Source organism: Petaurus breviceps, unplaced genomic scaffold (assembly GCF_028583685.1).
Source record: "Petaurus breviceps papuanus isolate PSGF00001 unplaced genomic scaffold, PetGlider_PUasm1.0 90734, whole genome shotgun sequence".
Lineage (NCBI taxonomy): Eukaryota > Metazoa > Chordata > Mammalia > Diprotodontia > Petauridae > Petaurus > Petaurus breviceps.
Window position 1 is genome coordinate 6,991,417 of NW_027187327.1, and position 26,225 is coordinate 7,017,641.

A 26,225-nucleotide genomic window follows, 5' to 3' on the forward strand; every position below is an offset into this window, starting at 1 on the left:
GAAATCTATAGACACTTAAGCTCCATAAGTAATGTGAAGACATTGCATCGTTTTGCAGGGGTTGTTTTAGAGCCAGCCAGGAAACCCCAGAAAAGTTTCTGAGAAGTCTGGGGTTAGTTTTCATCAGTGATTGCTGGTAGTAATATGACCAATTTGTTAATAAGAGGAAGATTTTTAGAGTACTTTAACTTTGTAAAATGCTTTTATCATGTTTACAATGAACTTATGAGGTCATTGCTATTATTTCTACTTAACAGATGAGGCAATGGAGTCTAAATGAAGTTATGACTTTGTCAGGTTGATGCAGCTATTGGGGTGAGGAGCAGTATTTGAATTCAGGTCTTTCTGACTCCAGGTTCATCCCTCTATCCAGGTAATGCTTTAGTCTTTCAGCTCCTTCCCATCAACTGGGAACGAACTTGAATCAGAGAAGTCAATATGGTGTGCTGCAAAGAAGAAAGAACTTAAGAGTACTGAACTTGAAATCATGGGTCGAAAATCTCTGCTCTTCCATTTCCTACCTGTGACTTTGGGTAAGTCATCTGACCTCTTGCAGCCTCAATGTCCTCATCTGTAATAGTGATACCTTTGACTAGAACATTCCTAAGATCTCTTCCACTTCTAAATCTAGAATCCTATCATAGGTTGGTGGGTATTAGGGAGGTGGATGTGGGGAGTTGATCGTGCTATTACAGGAGTAGAGAGGTGAATTTTGCCCTTGATAGATGTCAGTATAGTCTCAAAAACTGTCTCCTTAATTATGTTCAATTCTAGAGATCATGCTTTAAGAAGGAAATTGATTACCTGAAGAATACCCAGAGGAGGACAATCTGATTATAAAGGGCCTTGAGTCTCTTAGATCAATTGAAGGCAATAGGAATGGTTAGCCTGGAGAAAAGAAGACTCAGAGGGATAAGACTGCCATTTTTTAATATCTAAAAGGCAATTATATGGAGAACGGATCAGAAATCTTCTGTTTGTCCTGAAAAAGGCAGACCTAGGCCTAAGCAGTGTGTAGAAGCCACAAAGAGACAAATCTAGTCTTAATGTTGGGAAAACTTCCTAGCAATCAGAATTGTGTAAATGTGGAAGGGATTGCCAACAAGCAGGAGCTAAGCTAGATAGTAACTTGTCAGGTATATTAAAGTGGAGATTCCTTTATGTATGATTTAGATTAAATGGCCACTCCTGAGGTCCCTTCCAACTCTCCAATTCTGTGATTCCTCTGAGAAATAAAGACAAGAAGATGTGTAGATCTAGATGTCAAAATTCTTAACCTCCACAAACTTAAAAAAAATAGTATGATGTCTGTATTTTTATATAACTGATCAATTTTCTTTATAAATTTATGCTTTTCTTTTATACACTTTAAAACATTATTCTGAGAAGGATTTACCAGAAGGCCAAAAGGGGGTTTTAATACAGAAAAGAGGCCATGATATAGAAAAGGTTAAAAATATTTGATCTACAGAAAAGAAAAATATTTGCTTATCTGTGTAAAGGTTGTTTCCTCAAGTAAACTGCTCCTTCAAGGCAAGGATTGCTTTTTTTTTTTTCCTTTTTATCCCTACTGACTAGTATAGTGTCTGGCACAAATTTTATCCTTAATAAAAACCAGTTGAATGGAATAAAATTATCATTCAAAAAAGTCAAATTATGTAGTTAAGCAAAAAGAGAAAGGACATAATAATAATGATGATGATAATTATATATATATATATGTAACATTCATAAAGTGCTTTAAAGTTTAAGAAATATTTTATATATCATATTTCATTTGAAATATATCCCTATGCAGTAAAGGCTATTAAGATTCTCATTTTCCAGATGAGGAAACGGAGATCCAGAGAGGTTAAGTGACTTGCAGATGGTCACACAGCTAGTAATAACCAGAGGGAGGACTTGAACTTGGGTCTTTCTGATTTTAAGTGTAGTTTTCTATTTACTACTCCACTGAGATGTGATAAGATTGCAGCTGAACAACTGCTTATGCCTAATGGTTTTTGCACAAACTTCAAAACAAAAACAGACAAAAACCCTTTGTCCTGCATTGAGAGAAGTGACCAAAATCTGTGTTCTGTGAACCAATATTAGTTGAGTCTAAAAGGAGTAGCAACTGACAAGAACTTGCCAAAGCTGCATTGCTGAACCTTTATTTGTTCATTTTGCCTCTTGACTTCTCATATTCATGCTGCAAATTTAGATCCTTAAAGCTGTCTCAATTACTCATTTAATAATGTTGACTCCTGGAAGTTAGAGTAATCACAAGAACAGCCACAAACATTTAATTTAAATTAAATTTGCATACCAATTAAACAAGTATACAAAAAAGAATAAAAACAGAACCTTGTTTACATATTGTATACTCATTTGAGCAAACTCCTTGTGCCCTCTCTAATCTCAGCATGGTGTGGCACATATGGCAACTAGGCAGAGGATTTTGGGAGATCTGAGTTCAAATCCTACCTTAGACATATACTGATAGTATGATAATGAATACATGACTTAATTTCTTTCAATCTGAAAAGGAAGGAAATGTGTTATGGGTAAGAGTCATCATTATTCCTTTTATATAATTTCATCTATGTTCTTACTCAACAGTCACATTTAGGATGAAAGGGTATTGGAATGAATGGATTGTAGAACAGGGTAGAGCATAAACCTCTTGGAAATAATGAGAATCAAAGACTCTCACAATTCATGTTAAACTCTGATCCTATGGCTATGTTATCAGCAACCAACTTCTGCTCTTTATCTCCTCCCATGTATTCCCATCCCACTATCTCAGTCTTTCTTCCAGAAGGCCTACTTTAAGAATCACTTGTATTTAATTAGCATGTCTCAAGTGAGGGATATTTAAAATAGGGCCTAATCTTACTAGAAACAATTTAAATTAGGAAAATATATTTCATTATTCAGAAATTATTAAATTATCTAGTGGTTTTTGAAACTTGACAGACAATATGCTATCTCCATATAGATGGAATTAATATCTTCTGATCCTAAAGTCATCTAGGTCTTGTCACTGACTTACAAAAAATCATCAACTAGGTTTAAAAGTGTAAGTGTGTCTTTATTGTACTGTAAACATCTAACATGGTGGCAGGCATACTGGGGGATGTTTAAAAAATACTTGCTGGTAAGACATATATCTATAATCATCTAATAAAAAAAATCTAATAAGAAATAAAATCAATGGGAGAGTGCCAATGGTAGAATCAACAAATTTAATAACTGTACAATGTCATTCTGGACAGAGATTTTAGAATTTGTTATACAGTCTTGAATGGCCAAGTTATATTTACATGAACAACTTAAAAAAAACAATTATAGAAATATGGTAATGTTCTACTTTTAGTAATAAATGAAAAAGTGGTTTTCAATATCTCTGTAGACCAAACGCAGCTACCAACACATTTCAGCACCAAATGCTTACTTTGAAATTTTTCTAACAATATATTTGCTACTTGAAGTTAAAAACTAAATAGTTGTAAAATGCTAAAAAAAAATTTCATTCGTTCAATGTGTCCATGTTATTATCACATTCAATGATGGAGTTCAAATTACGAGGGAAAAAATTAAATTGCCATAATGACCTCTTGTCTCAAAACTACTGGGTAATGAGAGGAAAAACTGTAAATTATTTTTGGATCTCAATTAGATTCTCTTACATAGAAGTCTCTTTAAAGACTGTTCTATTTATGTGATGTAGGCATAAATAAAACAAATGATTCCATAGGAAAAAGAGAGTAATGATAATATAATTAATACAATCTGCATACTGGTACATTTCCAAGAGGAGGAAGAAAGATGAAGGGTGTACTTACCATAAGTTTGCTTTACAACATAAGGCCAACATGGCTTCCATATCCTATTATACACAATTTTTAAGTTGAGAAGCCAAATTAGTAATTTCATTGCCAAATCCATTTTATGTTTGCAATACTGAGTCTTTAAAAATAATTCTTCTGAAAATCTTCCAAGCACAAAATCTTCCAAACACACCTTTAATATATTTAAGAAATATGATCAATGGTTAGGGAGGTGAGTTATTTTCAACAGTTCTTATCTTTGCTGAGTTCAAAAGAACACCCACTCTCCATATGTATAAAGTAAACAAAGGGAATTCATCTGAGAGATGGAGAATAGTTTGATCAAGTTGCTCAAGAAACTTCTTGGTTTCCTGTCCTGCAGGGAATATACTTGGCATGATATTGTCTTCTGTTCCATCTTGAAGCAGCTGTTCTAGAACCCAGAAGATAGAGAACATGTTCTCATAGCATGTCACATCATATCCAGCTTGGACCTACAAATAATAAAGAAAAAAATAATCTTGGTGAAAATATTGTAGTAGCCAAACTTAGAAAACTCCAATATTCTAAGACAAGGAAAATGATATGTTACTTGACTACCTTCTCTATACCTCATAGTTTGCTATATGAGAGCAAAAAGGAAGGAAGACATTCCCTTGACTCAAGAATCTTGTAATTTTAGAGTTCTTTTTCTGCATAATGGATTCTAAGACCCCATTCTCCTCATTTGCCCTTAGAAAGACATCTAACAATTTATTCTTATACTTTTTTTGGCTGAAAATGAGAACAAGTAATTATACCCAACTATGCCAATGTAAAATAAGATAGGTACCTTTGGGGAAGAAAATTTGAAGTAGGGTTAGATCATGAACTTTTCCTTGTATGCAACTGAGTTAAGGTTTATCTATATGAGATTGAAGTTGTTCTGTGTTCATATCTACGGAAGCTGGGAGTGGCTTGCCTGTTCATGGACTTCCAGTGAAGATTATGATTGAAAATATAATGTATAATAAATATTTTACTCTTGTTGATGTTGTTGTTATCTGGTAGTACTGGCTGCAACTGAAGTAAGGCCATGCAAAGGCTGCAAAGCAGATGACTAAAAACACAAATTCTGGGATCTACTGACATCTGTGGAATGGCAGAAAATGGCTGCATCATCTTTATTTATAAAGAAGGGACTCCATCACTGAAGTCTATTGACTCTACCAACTGTAATAGCACATAAACAGAATGTTGCTTTCCCACCCCACCCCACCCCCAATAGCCCAGAGGAATGTATATGACTGAAACAAGAATATAAAAGGATATTTTGAACACAAATAGAAACAGATAACCAAAAAATGCCAGTATCTTCTTTAGTAGATCTGCTACAAGAAAAAGTGCTTTCCTCACAACAACAGCATGAGGTTGGTAGCATATTATTATTTTCATTTTACAAATAAGGAAGCTAAAGCTCCCAGAGGTTTTAAACTGCTTCTGGTCACCCATGATATAAAAATTTAAACTGAAATATGAACACAGGTCTGTATTTGCTAAATCCAGGGCTCTTTCCATTATAGCATACTATCAAATGCAAGGTTTTAAAGTATTGAAAACTAGTAATTAAAGTTTAAACAAACTAAAGTCACCTTCTGACAAAGGTCCTTAATTCTGACTCTTAATAAGATATGCCAAATACTTTACCTTACTTTAAATTCTTTAGTTTACAGTTTTTAAGAATCTATAAGATGTAACATAGATTTAGAACTCTGTTTCAACTTCTGCTTAAGTCACTTAATGGCTTGGTGACCCTGAGTCTGTTCCATAATCTTTCAGTGCCCCAGGCACTGAAATCCATATACTGAATCCCTCAGTATATGCATTGCAAAGAAGGTAACAATTTGTATTGCAGAAGTTCCTCACCCAGAGACCTTGCAATGATGAAATTAACACACACACACACACACACACACACACACACACACACACATCTGAATAGAAAATACAATGAAATACCCTGAATACCATAACATACATTTATTTTTATATTAAAAATTTGAATTTATTCCTTTTGCTTTGGTCACTTTCATTTCAAAATATATTCCTCTCTTCTGCCCAGTTAGCCTACTCTTGGAACAAAAGCAAAAAAAATTTAAAAGATAAAGAAAAACAAAAGCAGTTCATCAAAGTTAACTTAACCACCAAGTATAACAATATATGTAAAAGCCCAAATCCACAGTTTTCTACTTTTTCAAAGAAAGGTATAAGCTCCATTTTTTCATCTCTTTTTTGAGGTTATGTCTACTCCCACATATTTTTAAGAAAACCTAATCTAACAAATCTCAGAGAGATTTTATGAACCTATTTCTAATTCTTGGTTCAGAAGGTAAAAGAAATATGCTTATGTCTAAAATAAAGCAGATAAGAAGCAAATGCAACATTTCATTCAACTTGAAAAGAAGCCTTTGGCAATGATATTTTTGTTTACTATGGAATATTATTCTAGAAAATAATACTAGAGAAAGTCATGTGCATTTTCATACTTTCTTGTAAGATTTATTTATGTTTCATGATCTAGAATGTCAGGGCTGGTAAAATTTGCTATGGGTCATATATGCCGATGGATATGTGGTCTGGTCACTGTAAGTATTCTTTCTGTAGGTAACAATCCATCTAGCCCTGATCATCTTGTATGACTCATCAGTAGTGTATTGGCACATCTCTTCATTAATGTAGCAATATCCACCATGTTCAGATCGATCCTGTTGAAGTAAACTCCCCAAATTTTCTGGTACTTTAAAAAAAATATCCCTTTGCTCCTGAACCTACCTTGTATAGTGGTGGAATTATTTATCTCTCCATTCATACTGGGGGCCTGATATGCTTCCTGAGAAGGTCAGCAAGTGGATGTACAGAAGGGGGTTGTTTTAATTTACTATCTGTGAGAACTACAAAACAAAGGTTTCTGGAAATTGGATGACCTCAAATTTGCATACTTACTAGCCACGTGACTGTAAAACACTTAATCTCACTGAGTGTAAGTTTCCTTGCCTAAAAATAAAGGTGACTAGATTATATCTTTATACTTCCAACTCTAATATCCTCTAATTGTGAAAAATCCTAAGGGAAGGCATGTCATCTTTTACCTCTTAAGTCTTTTATAAGAGAAATAATATCTATTTTTAAAAAATAGTTTGCATGTATTCTTATGTAGATGACTTCTCAGTTTCCTATGCATTGTCTCTAGTTGCCTCAGTTACAGACTAAAATTATAAGGTGGAAAATAATGATATGAAGGTACTTGTATTTCTCTAGCACCAAATATAAAATAACAAATAAAATCCCCAATATACTACATTTTTTTTGAAATTTGGTAGTTTGCAATTTGTAGTGGAAACTTTTTTTATTTCAAATGTAAATATTATAATTTGTTTTAATGTTTTATAAATAACATCCATAACCATTACCCTTAAACTGAGCATTAAAACCCAATCAGAAATGACAAGGATACCAAAAGTTAAAGGATCACAGATTTACGTCTGTGAGGGATCTTATAGTATATCAAATGCAAGTTCCTTATTTTACAGATAAGTAAATTGATACACAGAAAAGTTAAGTGATTTGTGCAGGATCACACATCTAGTAAATATCTGATGCAGGATTTATGGGTCTTCTTGACTTCAAATACAATGCCACAATAACATGCTACTTTGACAAGGTGCTGTAATGGTAATGGGAATTTGAAGATCTCCCCTGCCCCTTAATAAGTTGAATGTAATCACATGGAGCCTGTGTTGGGAGGAGTTTGGTGAATGGGTGGAGCAGAGCCCAGAAGAAGCTGAGAGTTGGAGTAGTTAGAAAGGAGAGAGGAGAAGACACAGGCAAGGAGACAGCTAGGTATGGTGATAAGGTACATTAACTTCTTTGTTGCTATGATGGATTTGGCTTTCCAGTATTGGGATTCGGTTTTCTGGTGTTGGGATTTGGCTTTCTGGTGTCTGAATAAATGTTTTGCTTCTGTCTTCCATATGGAGATTTTGTTATATTTTGCAATTCAGAATTACACTGGCATATTTACAGGTGCTGGTGGGGCTGTGAATATCAGGTTGACACTATAGATGCTTACTAAAAAAAACATTTAGTCAGCCAGGAACTAATCTTAATCACAATCATTTCCATGTTAAGAAAAAAACATGTACATTTTATTTTACATTAAATATTATGCTTGGACACATAGTTTTACCAAGTTATGGTTGGAAAAAACTATGATGTCATAGGAAAAATGTTATTGATAGAAAAAAAGATAGGGTCAGACAGCAAGAATGAGAAACAACTGTTGGATGTCTTTTCAGCTCCACTGTTCTTCCTATAATGTCAAAAGAATGCAAAGCATATGGCTACCATGTAGAATGGACACTCTGAGTTAAATTTTGGGCAAAGAGGATCAGGCAAGGGTATGATCTCTTTCTTTAGAGGTAATATTCACACCAATGAGATGCTGGATCCACTGGAATAATGGAATAAAGATCGGAAATCAATTTAGGATCCAGGAACTGCATGACCTGGCTCAGTATTTGGTCTAAGTAAGAATTTATAACATGTAGCAGCTATTAGTTTCTTATAAAGGAAAACCTGTTACATTTACATAAGAAATAAGACACATGAATGAGAATGTAAAAATAGGCAAAGGACATGCAGACAGGTAGTAAGACACTGAAATAAATATATTGCTTCACAAAATGTTTAACACAATTATCACATTTAAAAAAATTTATTGCTGTAAAAGCAAGAACTTGGTGAAAGAGGAAATCAGAATGTTGCACAGAAGAAAACAAGTCATAGAACATAGCCAAATAATTTAAATACAGAATGAGAATTTTTCTTATGGGTATACTTCAACATCGACTATCTTAATGCCTTCTATTCTGAATTATATTCAACAGAAGCATCAAGAAAACTCATTTTTATATCAGAGTTCTCTAAAAATGAATCACTCCAATATCTGCAAATAGAAAAATTTATGTAACAAGTGGCAGACTTTGTGCCAGGTATCACTATGGTACAAAGGACTTAAGGTGGGTTTTATCTGCTATTGGCTATGGATCATAGTTTTAGAGTTGAAAGGGCCCTTGCTGTTTAAGACCAATTACTTCACAGTGGAAGAAACTGAGTCTCAGTGAGGTTAAATAACTTGCCCAAGGTCACAGAGGTAGCAAATAGAAGCAAATGAGAATTAGTACTGGGCCAATCAGGGGAGCCTCTCCATTCCAATGTACAGAATGGGGAACTCTTCCTGGAGATGAGGATGCAATATGGTCAACACCTGGTAGGAGGGCCTCTACTTAAAAAAAAATATGCATAACTAGAGGCTTCTGGTTGGTGTTCATGTAAACTCCCTGACCTTCCGTTCACCACAACTGAGGGTTTTGTTAAAGCACAATGCATGCAGACATGCACTCTGATACTTTATAAAATAAATGCTGGCATTAGAAGATGTTTAAATATTATTTTTTCATAAGTCTTACCTCCTAAACCAGGAAGAAATGTCCACTTGGTAGACTTTAAAAGGAGTGATTCTACTTTCATGCTTTCTTTTCTTGTCTGCTGAGCATGACATGACTTTGAGGCTTTCCCTTGGATACCCCAGAAGATGGAAGGGTGTAAGTATCCCCCAGCAGTTACTGTAACTACTCATGCCTGTCAGTAAGAGTATGTGCCATCTAGGTGAGTTTGAGAGTATATATCAAAATATGCTTCTGTGTTGTGTGTCTTTTCCTGAGCACATGTGACCAGTGATGATGTGAGAATGTTTTTTCAAACCTAGTGGCTGCTTCCAAAGTTCAGGAGTTCCTAGGCTCCTCAGGGCATGCTGATATCTATGTGGGAAGTCTTTCTTTGTACCTACAACTATGAGAGGAAATGACTTTCCTCAAAAGGATGAGTTGTTGATGTCAGGGTGACCAGAAGTTATACCCATGAATAAACTGCCCAGGAAGCAGATCTGAGGTGAAAGTGAAATGCTTGTTCATGCTTTAAGAACAGTCATGAATTATTTGGAGAGGAAAAGAAAGGGAAAAAAAAATAGGGGGAGAAAAAAGAAAAAAAAAACTAGCAAATAAGCCTGGTTGAGAAATATCCAGAGAATCATTTCACTTCTCTAGTGAATTTATTTATCTGCAAAATGGGTGGGTTCAATTCAAGAAACATTTGTTAGTCACTGTATACATAGCAATTGATTTGTGCATAGAAGACATTTAAATAAAGCACTAGGTGAGGCCTGAGTGGGGTGTGGCCATTACTGAATTAGGTAATCAGAATAATCTTTGCAGAATGAGTAGGGAAGGGTGCTTTGGGCTTAATCTACAATGTTCCTTATTGGGGAATGGTGTACTAGGAGCTCATTTTAAATGCTCTTTATCCCCTAAAATTTTAAGATATTGTGGTTAAATGGCCTCTCTCTATTTAGCTGGGAAGACCCAAAGAATCAGTGCCAAGCTGCTGTTCTGCTAACCAAGTGCCAAACAGACAACCAGTGAGCCAATGAGATGAACTGCATTTTTGTTTCGCTTTATTCTCTTTGAGTCAAGTTCTTCGTGCATTCGTATATTGCTGTCAATACTAAATATATGTAAAAAAGGGGGTATTTACCTCCTTGGTGGTGAGAGTAAAATGAGACCATATATGTGAATGAAGAATTAAAGAAATAACTTAAGGGATAATTGGAAGTTTCTTAGAAATGAGTTTTTGTGTTTCAAGGAAGATGTTTGAAACCAGCTTTAACTCAGGTCAACCTGGTTGTTCAGGTTTGAGAATGGTACTGAGACACAGATCAAATAATACTGAACAAAAGAAGTTTATTTAGCAAAAGCATGAAAAGCATAGTTAGGAAGGGTACAAAATTGATTTAGGTGGGTACCACTCCCTTCACTTCCACATTTGCCACGGTCATGTGCCCAGTCAGATGGTTTTTCAAGGTTGAGGAGCTTTTGATTCCTCAAGCACTGTACTTTTATACTTAGGCAACTTGGAATCTAAGTTAATAGTTGGATACTTAGCTCCCTGCCCTAATTAAATTTTAATTATGGTTTCAGTATGTTTTAGAAGAGGAAAAAAAAGCAAGCAAAGAAAACTAGTCAATCCAAATGATATTGGGCTTACCATAGACTCAGAAAATTCTCTTTAACAAGGTTCCAATATTAAAAAAAAAGTCCTTCACTGAAGGTTTAAACCCCTGCAGTCTTCTGATCAATCTAAATGCACTACAATCTTCCTATTATTCTTATGGGGTTCATGGAAGAGCTTTTGATTTATAATTTGCTTAACAGTAAGTGGTAGACTGTCAGATAAAGAGTGAGCTTACTCAACAGAAAAGTAGGAGCATACATCTTGAAGACCCAATGGGAATGATTCTAACAGCAGGCATCTTCTTTACTTTTAAGATGTGAGGGGTACTGAAGAGTGAGAATTAAATTGTAAAAGAATTCTTTCAAAGCTCTGTTTTGGTGGGAAATTGATCAATTTGTTCAAGTCTATTCTAAAGGAATGCAGGTATAAATATGCTTATACTATTCAAAGTAAAGTATAGCCTTCTCTTCTAATAACAATTAAGAGTAAGGAGACTTTTAAGTTAAAATTAGACTGGAAGAAGTTTTGGCCTGGGTAAACCTCTGGGGGTATGCCTCCCCACACAAAGGTCAGGAGGTTATATAAATTAGAAAACATTTTAAAATTTTCAAATAACTTTGAAGATGGAATGAAAAACAGTCAAGGATCATTTATTAAGCTCTCACTATATGATAGACACTGTGCTAAGCACTAGCAATAACACACAAAACATAAAAATAATCCCTACATTCAAAGACCTTATAGCTTAACATGGGTTATGTGTATGTTTGTGTGTGTCTGGGGTGGGGCAGAATGACAATATGAAAATAGTGACTTACAAGGTATACTTAGAATACATAGAAAGTGATCTCAGAGAGAAAGTCACTAGCACCTGGGTAGGGGTATATGGGGACCAGGAAAACTCTCTGGCAGCAGGTGGCATCTGAGTTGGATCTTGAAGGAAGCAGGAGAAGAAAAGAAAAAAGGCAACTAAGATAAACTGAGTTAAGGAGAGAGGGCATTCTAGTCAAAGGGAAGAGGCATTGCAAAGGTATCCAGATAGGAGACAGAATGTCCTGAACTAGTGAGTAGTTCAAATTTGGCTGAATCATAGAGAATATAGAGTGAAGTAAAGTGTGAGAAGAATGGAAAACAGTAAGGGGTCAGGTTGTGATGAACTCCAAATGTCAGAGGACTTTATAATTTATTCTGGATGTAAATGAGAGTCACCAGTGTTTACTGATAAGGACATGATGTACAACTCTACACTTGAGTATAATCACTTTAATGGGTTGGAGTTGGGGAAAGACATGAGGAAGGGAGACCAGTTAGAAGGGTGTGACAGTCCAGGGAAGGGATGGTGAGGGCTTATACAGGGGTCGGGGTGGGGGTGGGGGTGACTGTAGGAGGAGAGAGAAGTGAATGAATGTAGAAATAAGAGATGTTATGAAGGTAGAAACCATAAGATTAGACAGTGGATTGTATATATGGTGTGAGTGAGAGTGAGGAGCTGAGGATGGCACTGAAACTGTGCACCTGGACAGCTGGGATGCTGGTGATGCTCTAAATAATATTAGAAAAGCTGGAAAATGGGGAAGAGTAGAATGAAAGAAAATAAATTGTTTTGGACATGTTGAGTTTGAAACGCATAAAAGGCATCTAGTTAGAAATGTCCAAAAGGCAGCTGGTGATGCAGGACTACAGTTCAGGAGACTTCAGTGTTCTGGAGAATGTCTGCCAAGGGATGATAACTGATTCAGATGACATCACTGAGAAAGAAGTGTATATACACACACACACACACACACACATATGCGCACACGCATACTTTGCTTTGTCTGTTTCTCTTTTTATCTATATGAACATTACTTATGAATATCTTCTACTGAATCTTCAACTATATCATGCTCACTCTCCATGAATGTCTCCTGAAATGCTCTGACCTAGGTCCTCTTGTTATTTACATATATACACAAGTATATACATGTATATATTGTTTATATAATATGCACAATATACACGTGTGTTATGCAAATATACATGCAAATGTGTATATACATAACAATACATACATGTGCGTATAAATAATAAGACAGCCCAGGACAGAGCACTTAGAACACATTCAGGGAGAGTTAGCATGATATGGATGAAGATCAGTAGAGGGTACTGATGGAAAGTACTCATGTAGATGAAAACAGAAACAAAATCAATTTCACGCCAGGTGAGAGGTGGAGTGTCTAGGAAAAGGAAGAGCTCTAAAGAGACAAATGCTTCTGAGGCAAAGAAACTGAAGACTGAAAAATGGTCATTCAATTTCCCCCCAAAAATCAACAGTGGTAACTTTGGAGAGGGCTGTTTCAGCATACTGAAGATTAAGAAGTGGTCAGTACCCTTGAGCTATCTTTCAATCCTCATGAAAGAAGGCTTTATTCTGTATCATCATAGCATTTTGGGGAATGGTATTCTTAAATGTAGACTTGTTAAATAAAGAAATACATCTAGGTTAATGTTTTGGGAGGAGAGAGAAGGAACTATTTAAAGAGGTTTGGAAGAACTCTTAGAAACAAGGATGAAGAAAAAAGGCATGCAGCCTCTCTCCTCTTTGGGGCTCTTGCCCTACCATTCACAGTTCTTCATAATAATAAACTTAAAACACACACTAAGCTCAGGAACAATTTATGGCTCTAAGGCTAGCTCTGAACATTCTAGATGGTGTGATTCTCTAGATCACAGGATTTCAGCAAGACTTTCATTGTATCTTAGTTACTTCAAGCAGGTCCACCTGTGCCCCAGAGGCCATTAAGTGGACCTAGAAATATACATTCTCATGGAACTACCCTCAACTTTACACAGGACATGAAAACCACTTGGAAAAAATGCTTAGTGGTCAATTCAGTCCAAACATTCTACTCACATGCTTAGGTAAAAACAGCATGAAGGGGTAAGGAGGTTTAGAATGAGGATGTTAGTAGCCATTTCCAGGTGTGATTATTCAATCCCCTTCTTCTGTCTCTTCCCCAAACCCCCAATAGAAGAACAAAGACTACAAGGAAGGAATAAACCAAGGCAAGAGGGTATTTGGGATGGGATGCAAAGGTTTCACTAATTAAATCACCTTTATCAAGTATCTAAGGCAAAGCATAAAGAAAAAAGAAATCACAGCTATGAGAATAAACCACATAAAGTCTGATATTTGAAACAGAGACACGCCAGATGGCTATTTCTGAATGAAAAACAAATTCCCAAATAGTAGGGGGTGGGGGGCAGTTTGAAATCAGCAAGAAATATTTCTCCTTAGAATATTGAAATAAAAATTATCGAAGACACCATCCAAATCTGCCCAGCCAAGCAGAAGCCAGAAGCCAGATTTCCTGGAGCAGCATCAATGAATGCCCAGCCAGGCAAAAGCCATAGGCTGGAAACAAAATTGCCTAGGGGCTGCGAAGCAAGAGCTCAGATAAATTTGCCAAGGAGAGCATGAAGTGCATCTTTTAAAAAGCAACAGATCCAAGCCCATCAGCAACAATGAAGAAAACTGATTATAAATGACCACAACTCTCTAATAATTTAGTTTAGAAACTTACGGCCAAATTTGTTTGGCCTCAGGTGTCTCCCTAATTACATCCCCAGGGGCCACTGTTGAGTGCTGGATTCCTAGAAATGAAAAGTAGTCAAATTTATCTAATTTTTTTCCTACCCATTAGTGTTGTTTAGTAATCCAGTTCATTAGAACTTCATTATTATCAAACATTGAATTAAACTGTCTAATAGAGGCAAGGGAAAGTATTTTTAAAATCCCTTCACTATGATCCAACTACAAAATGTCTAAAATAATATTGTATAAGCTTTTGTGAACTTCTGGATCTCTTTGGCATTACATGGAATATGGATTCTTTAATAAGAATTACCAAGTTCAAACAAGGGAAAGAGAAGCCTTCATAACTACCAAGACAGAGCACCAGACCTTCAGTCAGCAAGACCTAACTTCAAATCTAGCCTCAAATAGTACCGTGTTTCCCTGATAATAAGACACTGTCTTATTATTTTTTTGGACAGAAAAACACCAGAGGGCTTATTTTCAGGGGAGGGCTTATTTTAATGAACATTGACAGCAATTTTAATAAACAGGTAAATGTGAACAAAAAAATGTACCTTTATTCAATAAGCAAATCACTGGGGAAAACAGGATGACGCTCTCACTGCTGCAGCTCTGATTGGATGCAGCTCGGAGCGCGGCATGCTTTTCACCCAGGGGGGAATGGTGCATACAGAGGATACCGTAATGTAGCGTGTAGTGCAGGGGATCACCTTCACTACAGTAGCAATCTCAATAGGGCTTATTTTTGGGGGAGGACTTATTTTAGAGGAATCTTAAACAGTAAGGGGAGGGCTCATTTTCGGGATAGGTCTTATTATCGGGGAAACACGGTAGCTATGTGACTTTTGGCAAGTGATAATCACCATTTGCCTCAAGTTTCCTCAATTGAAAAACAAGTTTAATAATAATATCTATCTCCTGGGCTTCTTGTGAGGATTAAATGAGATAATATTTGTAAGCATTTTGCAAATCTTAAAGTGCTATATAAATACTATCTAATGGGTCAGATATTTTAGCTAAGCAGAGTTTAGTAATGCAATAATGGAGAAGCACCTCAGAAAAGACCTCCTCAAGCTGGGAGCTAGCAATGTAGGGCTAGCAATATGTGATGTATAAAGGACGTAAAGGGTAAATATTGCTAGGGGTTGGGTCCTTTGCAATCTGTGATCCAGTTTCTGACTGAATGAATAGTAATTATGACTGGTAAAGCAAGTAACTTTTATTGAATAACTCAAAAAAGAATGATAGTAGTCCTATTTGTAAAGTCAAGGAGTAGCTACAGGAAAAACAAAACAAAATAAAACAAATAAATAATAAAAGTCTGCTGCCAATCTATAAGCTAGAATCAAGTAAACAAGTAATAATTTCTCACTCATAGTTCCACTGGTCATTCTTAAAATAAAACTATGAAGTAAAAACAATATGAAAGTAATTTAGAAGATTAATAAATGCATACAGCATTTACCAACGCACTGGTTAGCACTATCTATATGGATCCTTCAAGATCTAAATTTTTTTGATTCACTGAATAGTAAATCTCATAGATTTAAAGAAACAGTTTAATATAACTTAAACAATATATCTACATACAACACCAGGAATGTCAAATGAATGACATTAATGCATTTTACTAGCATTTTATAGGAGGGCTCATATGTTTAATAACTTTTAAATCAATTTAATTCAAGAAATACTTAATAAATGCCTAGTATGTTCCCAGTACTGAGATGCACAGTTAGAGTTACAAAAACAGAAATTAAGTAGCCCCTGCAATCAAAGAGCTTCCATTCTTCTGTAGGAAAAGATATGCGTTAACACCACATAATACTAGATTGTTTTAAGCCTAAATTCAATATGGTATCCCTCTAAAATCCATGTGGCCCTCTCTTCTGAAGCTGGTAGGAGTTTAGATGAAAAGTTATGAGTTTATATACCATCACTCCAGACCAAAAAATTTCCAAGATATTTGGAATCTCTACTTCAATTCATATCTGTCTCTAATTACTGGTTCCTCTTTGGTTAAAGTGAAATTCAGATTACTTGCAACATCTGGGTAATGGAACAATCAACTGCATTATAATGTCTATGGACAGACTAGATGCTAGAAGGAAGCTTTCTTGGCACTTTTCTCAATTTTTGCATAGCTAAGCATACTGATGGCATCAATCTGGGTTGTCTGTTAAAATGATGCCTTTTAAAGCAGATAGTTCAATTATTTGAGGAGGATATTATGACAAACTACTGTTTAACCTTTTGCTAGCTGCTCTGGGGTTGTTGGTGCTTGGCAAACTTTTGACCATTTCTTCCTCTTAACTTCTAGATCCCTGGCTCTTATCTGGTTTTGAGATAGAACTTCTTTTTCATATAAATCCCTTTTGGCATGATTATACATGACAAGAAATGTTTTACCTGATTCAAGGAAGTTAACAGAGCCTGTTCATACTTAGCTCCGATTCTTTTAATCAAGAAGGCTTTTTATTTAATGAAAGTAATTACTTTTAAGTGGGTGGGATAATCAGTCAAAAACTCTTATACATGTATATAGGTAAATTTTGTAAATGAGAAAAAGGAAATTATATCTCTAAGTATATACAAAAATATAAAACTACCTTCAGAGATACATGACTGGAAAAGGAGATGGGGTCATTCTGTTGAAGGAGCAAGGGGTAACAGAAGACAGTTTGAGAACTGTTCAAGTTAAGTCCTTTGCAGAGTAAGAACTTAATAAATGCTTCTTATATTGAGTTCTAGGCTTAGGGCTGTGATCTTGGGTGAATCCCTTAATTTCTCTGAGTTTTCATTTCCCTATTCACAAAATATAAGATTATATGAAATAGTTATTCTCATATACTTCTGTAGTTGAAGAATTCTGCAAGGTTATTTAATGCCTTCATTTCAGGTGATATAGGTACATTTATTCTTGGAAATTACAACTTTGGTATTATCTATGCCCCTTGGTGGTGTTGTTGTTGTTCAGTTGTTTAAATGTCTGACTCTTTGTGACCATATTGGGGTTTTCTTGTTAAAGATACTGGAGTGATTTGCCATTTCCTTTTCCAACTCATTTTACAGATGAGAAAGTAGAGGCAAAAAAGATCAAGGTATTTGCCCAGGGTCACAAAGCTATTAAGTATCTGAAGTTGGATTTGAACTCAGATCTTCCTGATTCCAGGCCCAGAACTCTGTCCACTGAACTACCTTGTTATCTTCCTCTAATATCCAATTAGCTTTCAGGTGTTTGAAGGGCTATCACTTGGAAGACTTGTTCTGCTCTATGTAAGAGAAGCAATGGACAGAAGTGATAGAAAGGAAGATTTAAGCTTTTTTTTTTTAAGCAATTGGGGTTAAATAACTTGCTCAAGGTTACATGGACAGTTATTTCTGGGTGTGGGGTGCTAAGTATCAGAGCCCGGATTCAATCCCAGGTCATCCCGACTCTGGGGCCGATGCTCTTACTCACTGAGCCATCTGGCCACCCCTAAGCAATTGGGGTTAAGTAACTTGCTCAAGGTTACACAGCCAGGTGTTTCTGGGTGGGTGCTAAGTGTCTGAGCCTGGTATTCGATCTCCAGGTCTTCTCAACACTGGAGCTGGTGTTCTTACTCGCTGTTCTACCTGGCCACCCTTATTTAAGCTTCTTTCAAGAGAAAACTACTTTGGGGCAGCCACTTAGCACCACATCCAGAAATAACTGTCCATGTAACCTAGGTCAGAAATTTGTATAACTCAAACCAGAGGGAAAATGATCAGACTTTGCCCTGGACCAGACCATTTTGGGAGCACTGAAAGCTTTTAGGACCCCAATCTAAAATGTCCATGAGACACTGTAATAATACAACACTAAATGCCCCAAGAAAGCAACAGCATGATAAACTCTGAGATTATCTTCAGAAGGACACAGTCAGTCCTTAACACAAAGTCTGAAGTCAGGAAGTAGGCTGGAAGAATAAGCAAACAAACAAAAAACAATAATCCCATCATAAAAAAGTTATCATGGCAACATGGAAGCTCAAGACACAAACCCAGAAGAAGAGAATGATTCTACCACATACAGACAAAGACTCAAAGAAAAACATTGCTTGGGCACGGAATCAACTAGAACTGGAAAGAGAATTAACAGCTTGGCACAAGCACTACAAAACCCTGTTAGAGGAATAAACTCCCTGAAAATTAAATGGACCAAACAGAAGCTAAGGTCTTCTTGAGAAAATAAAGAAAATTAAAATAAAGTCAAAAGACTGGAAAATTTTAAATAGAAAACTTAAGGTTTCTCACAACAAAAACAACTGACTGAAAATATTTGATCAAGGAGAAGAAAGTTAAGAAAGCCATGACTGATTTTTTAAAAAAGGGTTTAGATACCATATTTCAAAAAAAAAAACTTAAAAGAAAACAGATCTTTTAGAACTTGAGGGCAAAGTGGAAAAGAAAAATTAAAAAAAAAGAATCTACCAGTCCCTTCTGGAAATAAATCCTAATGAAAATACCCAAAAAACATTATAGCCAAAATTCAGGGCCTCCAGACTGAAAACAAACAAACAAAATTACTGCTGATAAACTGGAAACTAGAATGTGTAGCTAACAGGGATATTACAAAGGAAGAGATATAATTACTGCAAGACTAGGAACTAGATAGTCTGTCTCCTCTTCCCCCTTTTAACCCTCCCATTTTCTATCTTTTCTGTCCCTGGCTGTGTCTCTCTATGTATACCTCTCTGTGTCTCTGTCTCTGTCTTTCATTTTCTTCTTAAGAGTAAAAAGTAACACTAGAAGTACACAGCCATATAGAGAAAAAAATCCCAGATATGTGTGCAAATTGGTTTCTGCAAAGCTGGTCTGAGCAGTAATCTAGGATAGAAGATGAATACGATTTAATGACATTTTGACAACCTTAACTTTCTTTTACATTGAATTTCTCATTTCCTCAAAAGGAAAATTACTTAGTGGTTAGTAAGTGGTTTCAAAACCTGTTCAGCCAATTTGAAACAAAATTCTTCAGTTACAATTTGAAAGTCATTTTCAAAAAACCCTTTACCCTTTCCTATATACCAGAGATATGATACCAGTAAACATATTAGGCAATAAAATGTAGGAGTAGAAAGATTGCTTGCATTTTTATTTTAATAATTTTTTAAAACTTCCCTCAGCTTGTTTTTTTTTTTCTAAATGAGCTACCTAATTTCCAGTTCCCAAACTAATTTAAATAGCCTCACTGAGCAGAAAAATTCAGGTAGAAGAAAATGTCCATCCTTTATCCTAGATAATACTGGGTACAGAAAAATCCATTAGCCAGCTTTCAAATATTTTTTCCTCTGTTTTTCAAACATGCATTTACATCTTTTGTTGAGCTATGTGTTCCTGAATCATGAGGAGTGGCTATAAGCTACGTTTTTATGGCATATACTATATTGGAAAAAGATAATTTCAATACAGCAAAATTTTTAAAAATCCTACTTACACAAACACACACACACACACACACACACACACACACACAGGACTTTTTTTTCTCCTGCCCAACCATCAAATTAGTTGAATTTCTTTAAAATGTAAATTACTGGTAAATACTGAAGTTGCCTTTTATTGTCATGGCTGGATTTTTTAATATCAACAGAAAAATAGAAATGTGCAAAAATAAAGATATGAAAAATATTTTTTCTAGTTTAAGAGCAATTGCCCTCACCTGAGTACATTTAAGATAAGCAAGAAGCACACAAAAAAGCTCAATATGAATTTTTTTTTACATTGTAAATTCATGGCCTACAGAATTGCCTATATTAGTGAAAACACAAGTCCAATCCTTATCCTTATAAGTTCATAAAAAACTGAGATAATATTTATAAATCACTCTGAGAACCGTAAAGTGCTACATAAATTATTATTATTATTTCAAGGCAACATGGCTTAACTACTCCAAATGCTCTCCTATAGGTTACTTACAATGTGGCAGTAGATTCTAAGAGGAAATTCATCCTCTACACTAGAAGACAAAAGAAGAAAAAAGAACCATATAGGAGAAGTCAGCCTAAGTAGAGAACTATTCGGGCTTATTTGGAAGTAGATCAATACCCCTTCTCTCATAGGTATGATGCTCTGATAGATGCAGTCTGCAGTTCCCTGGATCCATTTGTTTAAAGGCAGAAAAATGGAATTCAGAGAAGATGGCTGTGTGAATGATTGTGCCTAAGCCTAATTCTTTTTCATTACCTTAAAACAACAAGAAATGTGCTAAATGAAAAGAAAGCAATCTTCATAAGGATAGGCTCACATAAAAACAAACAAAACAACCTACCCACCCCATCCTCCCCAACAAAAACCAGCACAGACACTCTTAAGAAATAAATGAACAAAGAGATTGCAATATAATGAATAACTTTGGGGGGGGAGGTCAGGGAAGGGGAATGAAAATGAGAAAAAAAGTCTTCGGAAGAATGGAATAATTCTATAGTAACAATAATAGAACCCCATAAATAAGAAGGGAACTAGTGCAAGCAATTGGGCAATGGTTGAGAAACTTAAAATAGAATTTAAAAAATATATGAAGGAATTAGAGCTCTTAAAGAATTCATGTAAGGGAAAAATACTTAGATTAGAGCATAGAGAAGGAAACCTTAATAAAGGAGCGAAGACTGAAAAAAAATAGCAGGGATGGAATTATTAAAATGTCAAGATGGAGCAACAAATATCATAAAATAAGCTAAAAAGAAAGGAAAAGAAACATGTTTGAGACATCTACAAACCAATGCAAATAACCCTGAAATTCAGTGAGGGAACCTGAGATTCATTAAAACAAAACAAAACAACAACAACAAAAAAAAAAAAAACAAAAGAAGAAGAAACAAAGAAAAATATTAGAAACTGCTCAATCTAATTTTATACCAACAGTACTAAAAACTTAAATGAAAAGGATGACTTTTTCAGAAAGTGGAGGTTCATTAAGTTGTTGTTGTTTTTTTCTTTTTGGAGGGGGAAAGATAGGGCAATTTGGGTTAAATGACTTACCCAAGGTCACATGGATAGTTTTGTGTTAAGTGTCTGAGGTGGGATTTGAACTCAGGTCTTCCTGACTCCAGGGCCAGTGCTCTATTCACTTTGCCACCTAGCCACCCCGGTCCATTAAGTTTTATCTAACTTATTTTCAGACTTTTTCAATTAATTGATCAGTTATGCTAACATTTTCCTTATCCTTGTTTTCTTTTTATACTTTAAAACCACTATTTGTTACAAAGGATGGTTCTCTAGATGGGGAAGGAGAAGAAAATATATCCAGAGGAACAAATGTAATGCAAAGAAAGGACATTAATAAAAACTTATTTAAAAAATGAAAAGAATTAATATCTATAGCTAAGCAAGTCATAACTTGGTAAAATATATAACTGGGTCAAAATCACCAATGTAACAAAACAGAAAATAGAGAATCAAAACAACCCACTCAGAAAGAATTAAGTCACACATAAACTTATAAAGAGAAACAACTCTAGATGTAAACAGATTATAAGTAAATTCTAGCAAACATCAAAAAAAAAATATTTCTCGTTACATAAATTGTTTTAGAACTATTAAGGTACCTTACCAAACCTGGTCTGTGTGACAATTATTATTAATACCCAAACCAAGTTGGGGTATAGCAAAGAAAGACAACTAGAGACTATTATTAGTGACTGTTGACATAAAATATTAAACAAAAGAATAGCAAGACTACAATAATATGTTCAAAAGTATACACTATGCCCAGATTGGATTTATGTTGAGAATTCAAAGGTAGTTCACCATTAGGAAAGCTATCAGTATAAGCAATAATTTTAATAATAAAAGAGAACAGATATTATATGAATATATCCAAAGATGAATAAAAAGCCTTTTGAACTTTTAATTCTCATTTATGTTAAAAGTGTTAAAAAAAATAGGAATAAAAGCAACTTTTCTTAATATGATCAACTTACAATTTAAACCAGGCACTTGTATTGTTTCTAATAGATAAAACTTTCTCATTAAATACAGGAATAAAGCAAAGTTTCCCACTTACTCCACTATTATTTGATAGTAAAATATAGCATTGTGAAACTTGGAATCAGGAGACCTGGGTTCAAATCTTGTCCCAGCACTTACTAGTTATGTGGCTGTGGAGAAAAAAATTCACTTAATATTTCTGAGCTTCTGTTTCCTCATTTGAATATAGGGGTAAAAATGAGGGGGGTAAAACACCTCCAGAAGAGTGGAATAATATTATAATAACAAAATATAGAGCCAACAAAAAAGAACGGAATTAGTGTAAGAAATTAGGGAATGGTTGAAAATTTGTGTAGAAGAATTATGAGATAGAAATAAAGTATACAGAACCGGTTAGGTGGTGCAGTGAATACAGAATTGGCCCTGGAGTCAGGAGGACCTGAGTTCAAATACAGCCTGAGACACTTAACACTTACTAGCCATGTGACCTTGGGCAAATTACATAACCCCAACTGCCCTGCCTTCCCTCCTGCAAAAAATAAAGAAACAAAACATACCAGAAACAGCAAAGCACCCTGAAAAAAGAGATAGAAGGCAGGATGAGTCAGGCAAAAAAAAAAACACCTGCCACTGTTTTGATCACTATCTCTCCTCAGATCTTGGTGGAGACAGCTGAGGACCCTTAAAGCCAAGAGCTTTGGAAATTTCATTGTTTCTAGTTATCATTTTGGAAAGTATCCCCATGGAGATGCAGCCTGGCAAGATGCTAAATCATGGTGCAAAGGGTAGCCACAGGTACTAAAGAACCGGAAAGGAAAATTCTTGCTACCAATGTTCCTGGCACTTCCAAAAGGTTCAACATGAGAAACTTATATCATTTTATTATCTTTATTAAAAGACATTAAAGAAGACGTGTAAATGTCTGTGTCCCATGGGACCCAAAACCTCAAGATTTTTCCATTTGACATGCAGCTATCTAAAATCTGTGTTGTTGGGCCCCTTAAATGTAAGCTCCTTCAGAGGAGGGGCAGGTTTTTCCACGTGTATCCCCTGCACTTAGCACAATGACACTTCCAAAGTGCTTAATACATGCTTCATTCATTTATTTCTATAAGAATATTTGAACTACTTACACCCATCAGATTGTTGTAAGGAAAATGTTTTGCAAATTTTAAGTACTATATAAATGTGATGATTATTCTTATTAGGGATGGGGCCTGGGACTAAACCTATGATTTCATTGCTCTTATGAGGAAACTCTCTGCCAACGTAGGCTGTCACCTTCTCAGCATCTTACAACCTTAGAGATTTGCCCAAAACACTGACAGGTTAAGTGATTTCCCCAGGATGATAAAGCCAGTATATGAGAGAGGCACTTTTTTGGTGGGAGGCCAAAAGGGGGTTGAATTTTCTTTGTATCCCCAGTATGTAACACAGTACCTAGAACATACTAAGTATAATGTTTGTGGATAATGATGATAAGGAAAATGAAGTAGCAATGTGAATCCAGGTCATCTGGCTTTCTTTCCAATACCACATGCTGCTATAAAAAATTTTATTTTTTTTGTCTAGGGGGAGAAGTAAAGATGACTGAGTATAAAAAGGACCTCTGAGCAGCTCTGGTTCTCACCACCTCCAATCCATGTAAAAGGGGACTCTGAACAAACCTTGGAGCTACAGAACCCACAAAATTAGACAGAGAAGCTAACCTCACACTGAGGACTGCCCAGCAGGCCAGCAGGAATTGGCCAGTGCAGCACTCTGGGAGCCCACCCAAGCTCCACCCCAAGGTTTTAGCTCCAGGGCGGGCCTGACCAGCTACTGGCTGGAGGGACTCCAGATCACCCACAGCTGTGGCTGTCTCCAGAATTATCAACACATAGATACTAAGAACAAAGTGAGAGGTCAGTGCAGTGTGGACTTTGGGACCCAGTGGTTCGGAGTGCATCGGCTTTTGCCCTCTGGGGCAAGAAGTTGCTGAGGGTTGTGGCACAGCCACTGCCACATGGCAGCTTCAGCTCCTGGCCTGCAGAGTATAGGGGGACCAAACGACCAGTCTGAGGGGTACTTGCTCTTGCTTTAACCCGCTTGGATCTGGATTGAAGTCTAAGGTGGAAGTCCTGAGGTGTGTGACTAGCTAGCCAGAGCATGTGGAGGCTTCATAGAGGGTACCCAACTAATATTTCAGGCAGTTGAGAAAACCCCAGCATTTGGTACAAAGCTCCCCTATCGGGTAGTAGAGTCTTACTGTGACATAAAGCTCAAAAGTCAAGTAATTGAGTGGCAACATGACCGAGCAAAGGAAGCAAAGCAAACAGAAGAATCCAACATTAGACTCCTATATTGGGGACAAAAAAGGAGCAAAGAATGGAATAGGAGGAAGACAGTGAAGTCAGAACTCCTGCACCAAAAGCTTCAAAGGAAAATATGAGCTGGTTACAGGCCATAGAGGACCTTAAGAAGCAGATAAGAGAAGTGGTGGAAAAACTGGGAAGAGAAACGAGAAAAATGCAAGAAAATTACAAAATGAGAGTCAACAACCTGACTGACAAAAATAACACCTTAAAAAATAGACTAACTCAAACGGCAAAAGAGGCTCAAGAAGGCAATGAGGAGAAGAATGCCTTAAAAAGCCAAATTGGCCAGATGGAAAAAGAATCTCAAAAGCTCAATGAGGAAAGTCATTGCTTCAGAATTAGATTGGAGCAAATGGAAGCTAATGACTTTAGGAGAAATCAAGATGCTATTAAACAGATCCAAACAAATGGAAGAATAGAAGGCAATGTGAAATATATCATTGGGAAAACCACTGACCTGGAAAATAGATCTAGGAGATATATTTTAAAAATTATTGGACTACCTGAAAGCCATGATCAAAGAAAGAACCTAGAAATCATCCTCCAAGAAATCCTCAAGGAAAACTGCCCTGATGTTTTAGAACCAGAGGGTAAAATAGAGGTTGAAAGAATCCACCAATCACCTCCTGAAAAAGGTCCCAAAAAGAAAACTCCTAGGAATATTATAGCCAAGTCCCGAAATTCCCAGATCAAGGAGAGAATATTACAAGCAGCCAGGAAGAAACAATTTGAATATTGTGGAAACACAATCAGAATAATTCAGGATCTGGCAGCTTCTACACAGAGGGATCAAAGGGCTTGTTATATGATATTCAGGAGGGCAAAGGAGCTGAGATTAAAACCAAGAATCACCTACCCAGCAAAACTGAGTATCATGTTTCTGGGGAAAATATGGTCATTCAATGGAATAGAGGACTTTCAAGTATTCTTGATGAAAAAACCAGAGTTGAATAGAAAATTTGACATTCAGAGACAAGAAGCAAGAGAAGGATGAGAAGGTAAACAGAAGGAAAAGAAATCATAAGGAACTTACCAAAGTTGAACTATTTACATTCTTACATGGAAAAATGATAATTTTAACTCATGATACTTTTCTCAGTATGAGAATAGTTGAAGGGAATAGAAATATATGTCTATATCGGAGGGTATATGGGAGTATGAATACGTATGTGAATGTGTGCATACATGTTTACAGGTATACACAGAGGGCACAGGACCAATTCAATAGGAAGGGATGATTCTTAAAAGTTGAAATTAAGGGGTGAGAGAGGAATATAATGAAAGGAGAGACAGAATGGGGTAAACTATGTCATATAGAAGATGCCAGGGAAAATGGTTACAATGGAGGTGAAGAACAGGAAGGCAAAAGAGAATGGGTCAACCTTATTCTCATTGAACTTGGCTTGGGGAGGGAATGAAATA

At 35.9% G+C, this 26,225-nt stretch overlaps 1 protein-coding gene across 1 annotated transcript in view; it reads right to left on the reverse strand.

The window, feature by feature from the left end:
- Positions 1-3,264: 3,264 nt before the first annotated feature.
- The window catches only part of MEI4 (meiotic double-stranded break formation protein 4), a 226,131-nt gene continuing 203,170 nt past the window's right edge, over positions 3,265-26,225 (reverse strand). Inside the window, exon 4 of the mRNA XM_069066943.1 lies at positions 3,265-4,306. Coding sequence (XP_068923044.1) covers positions 4,037-4,306 — 270 coding nt within the window. The 3' untranslated portion in view covers positions 3,265-4,036. The remainder of the gene's footprint in view (positions 4,307-26,225) is intronic.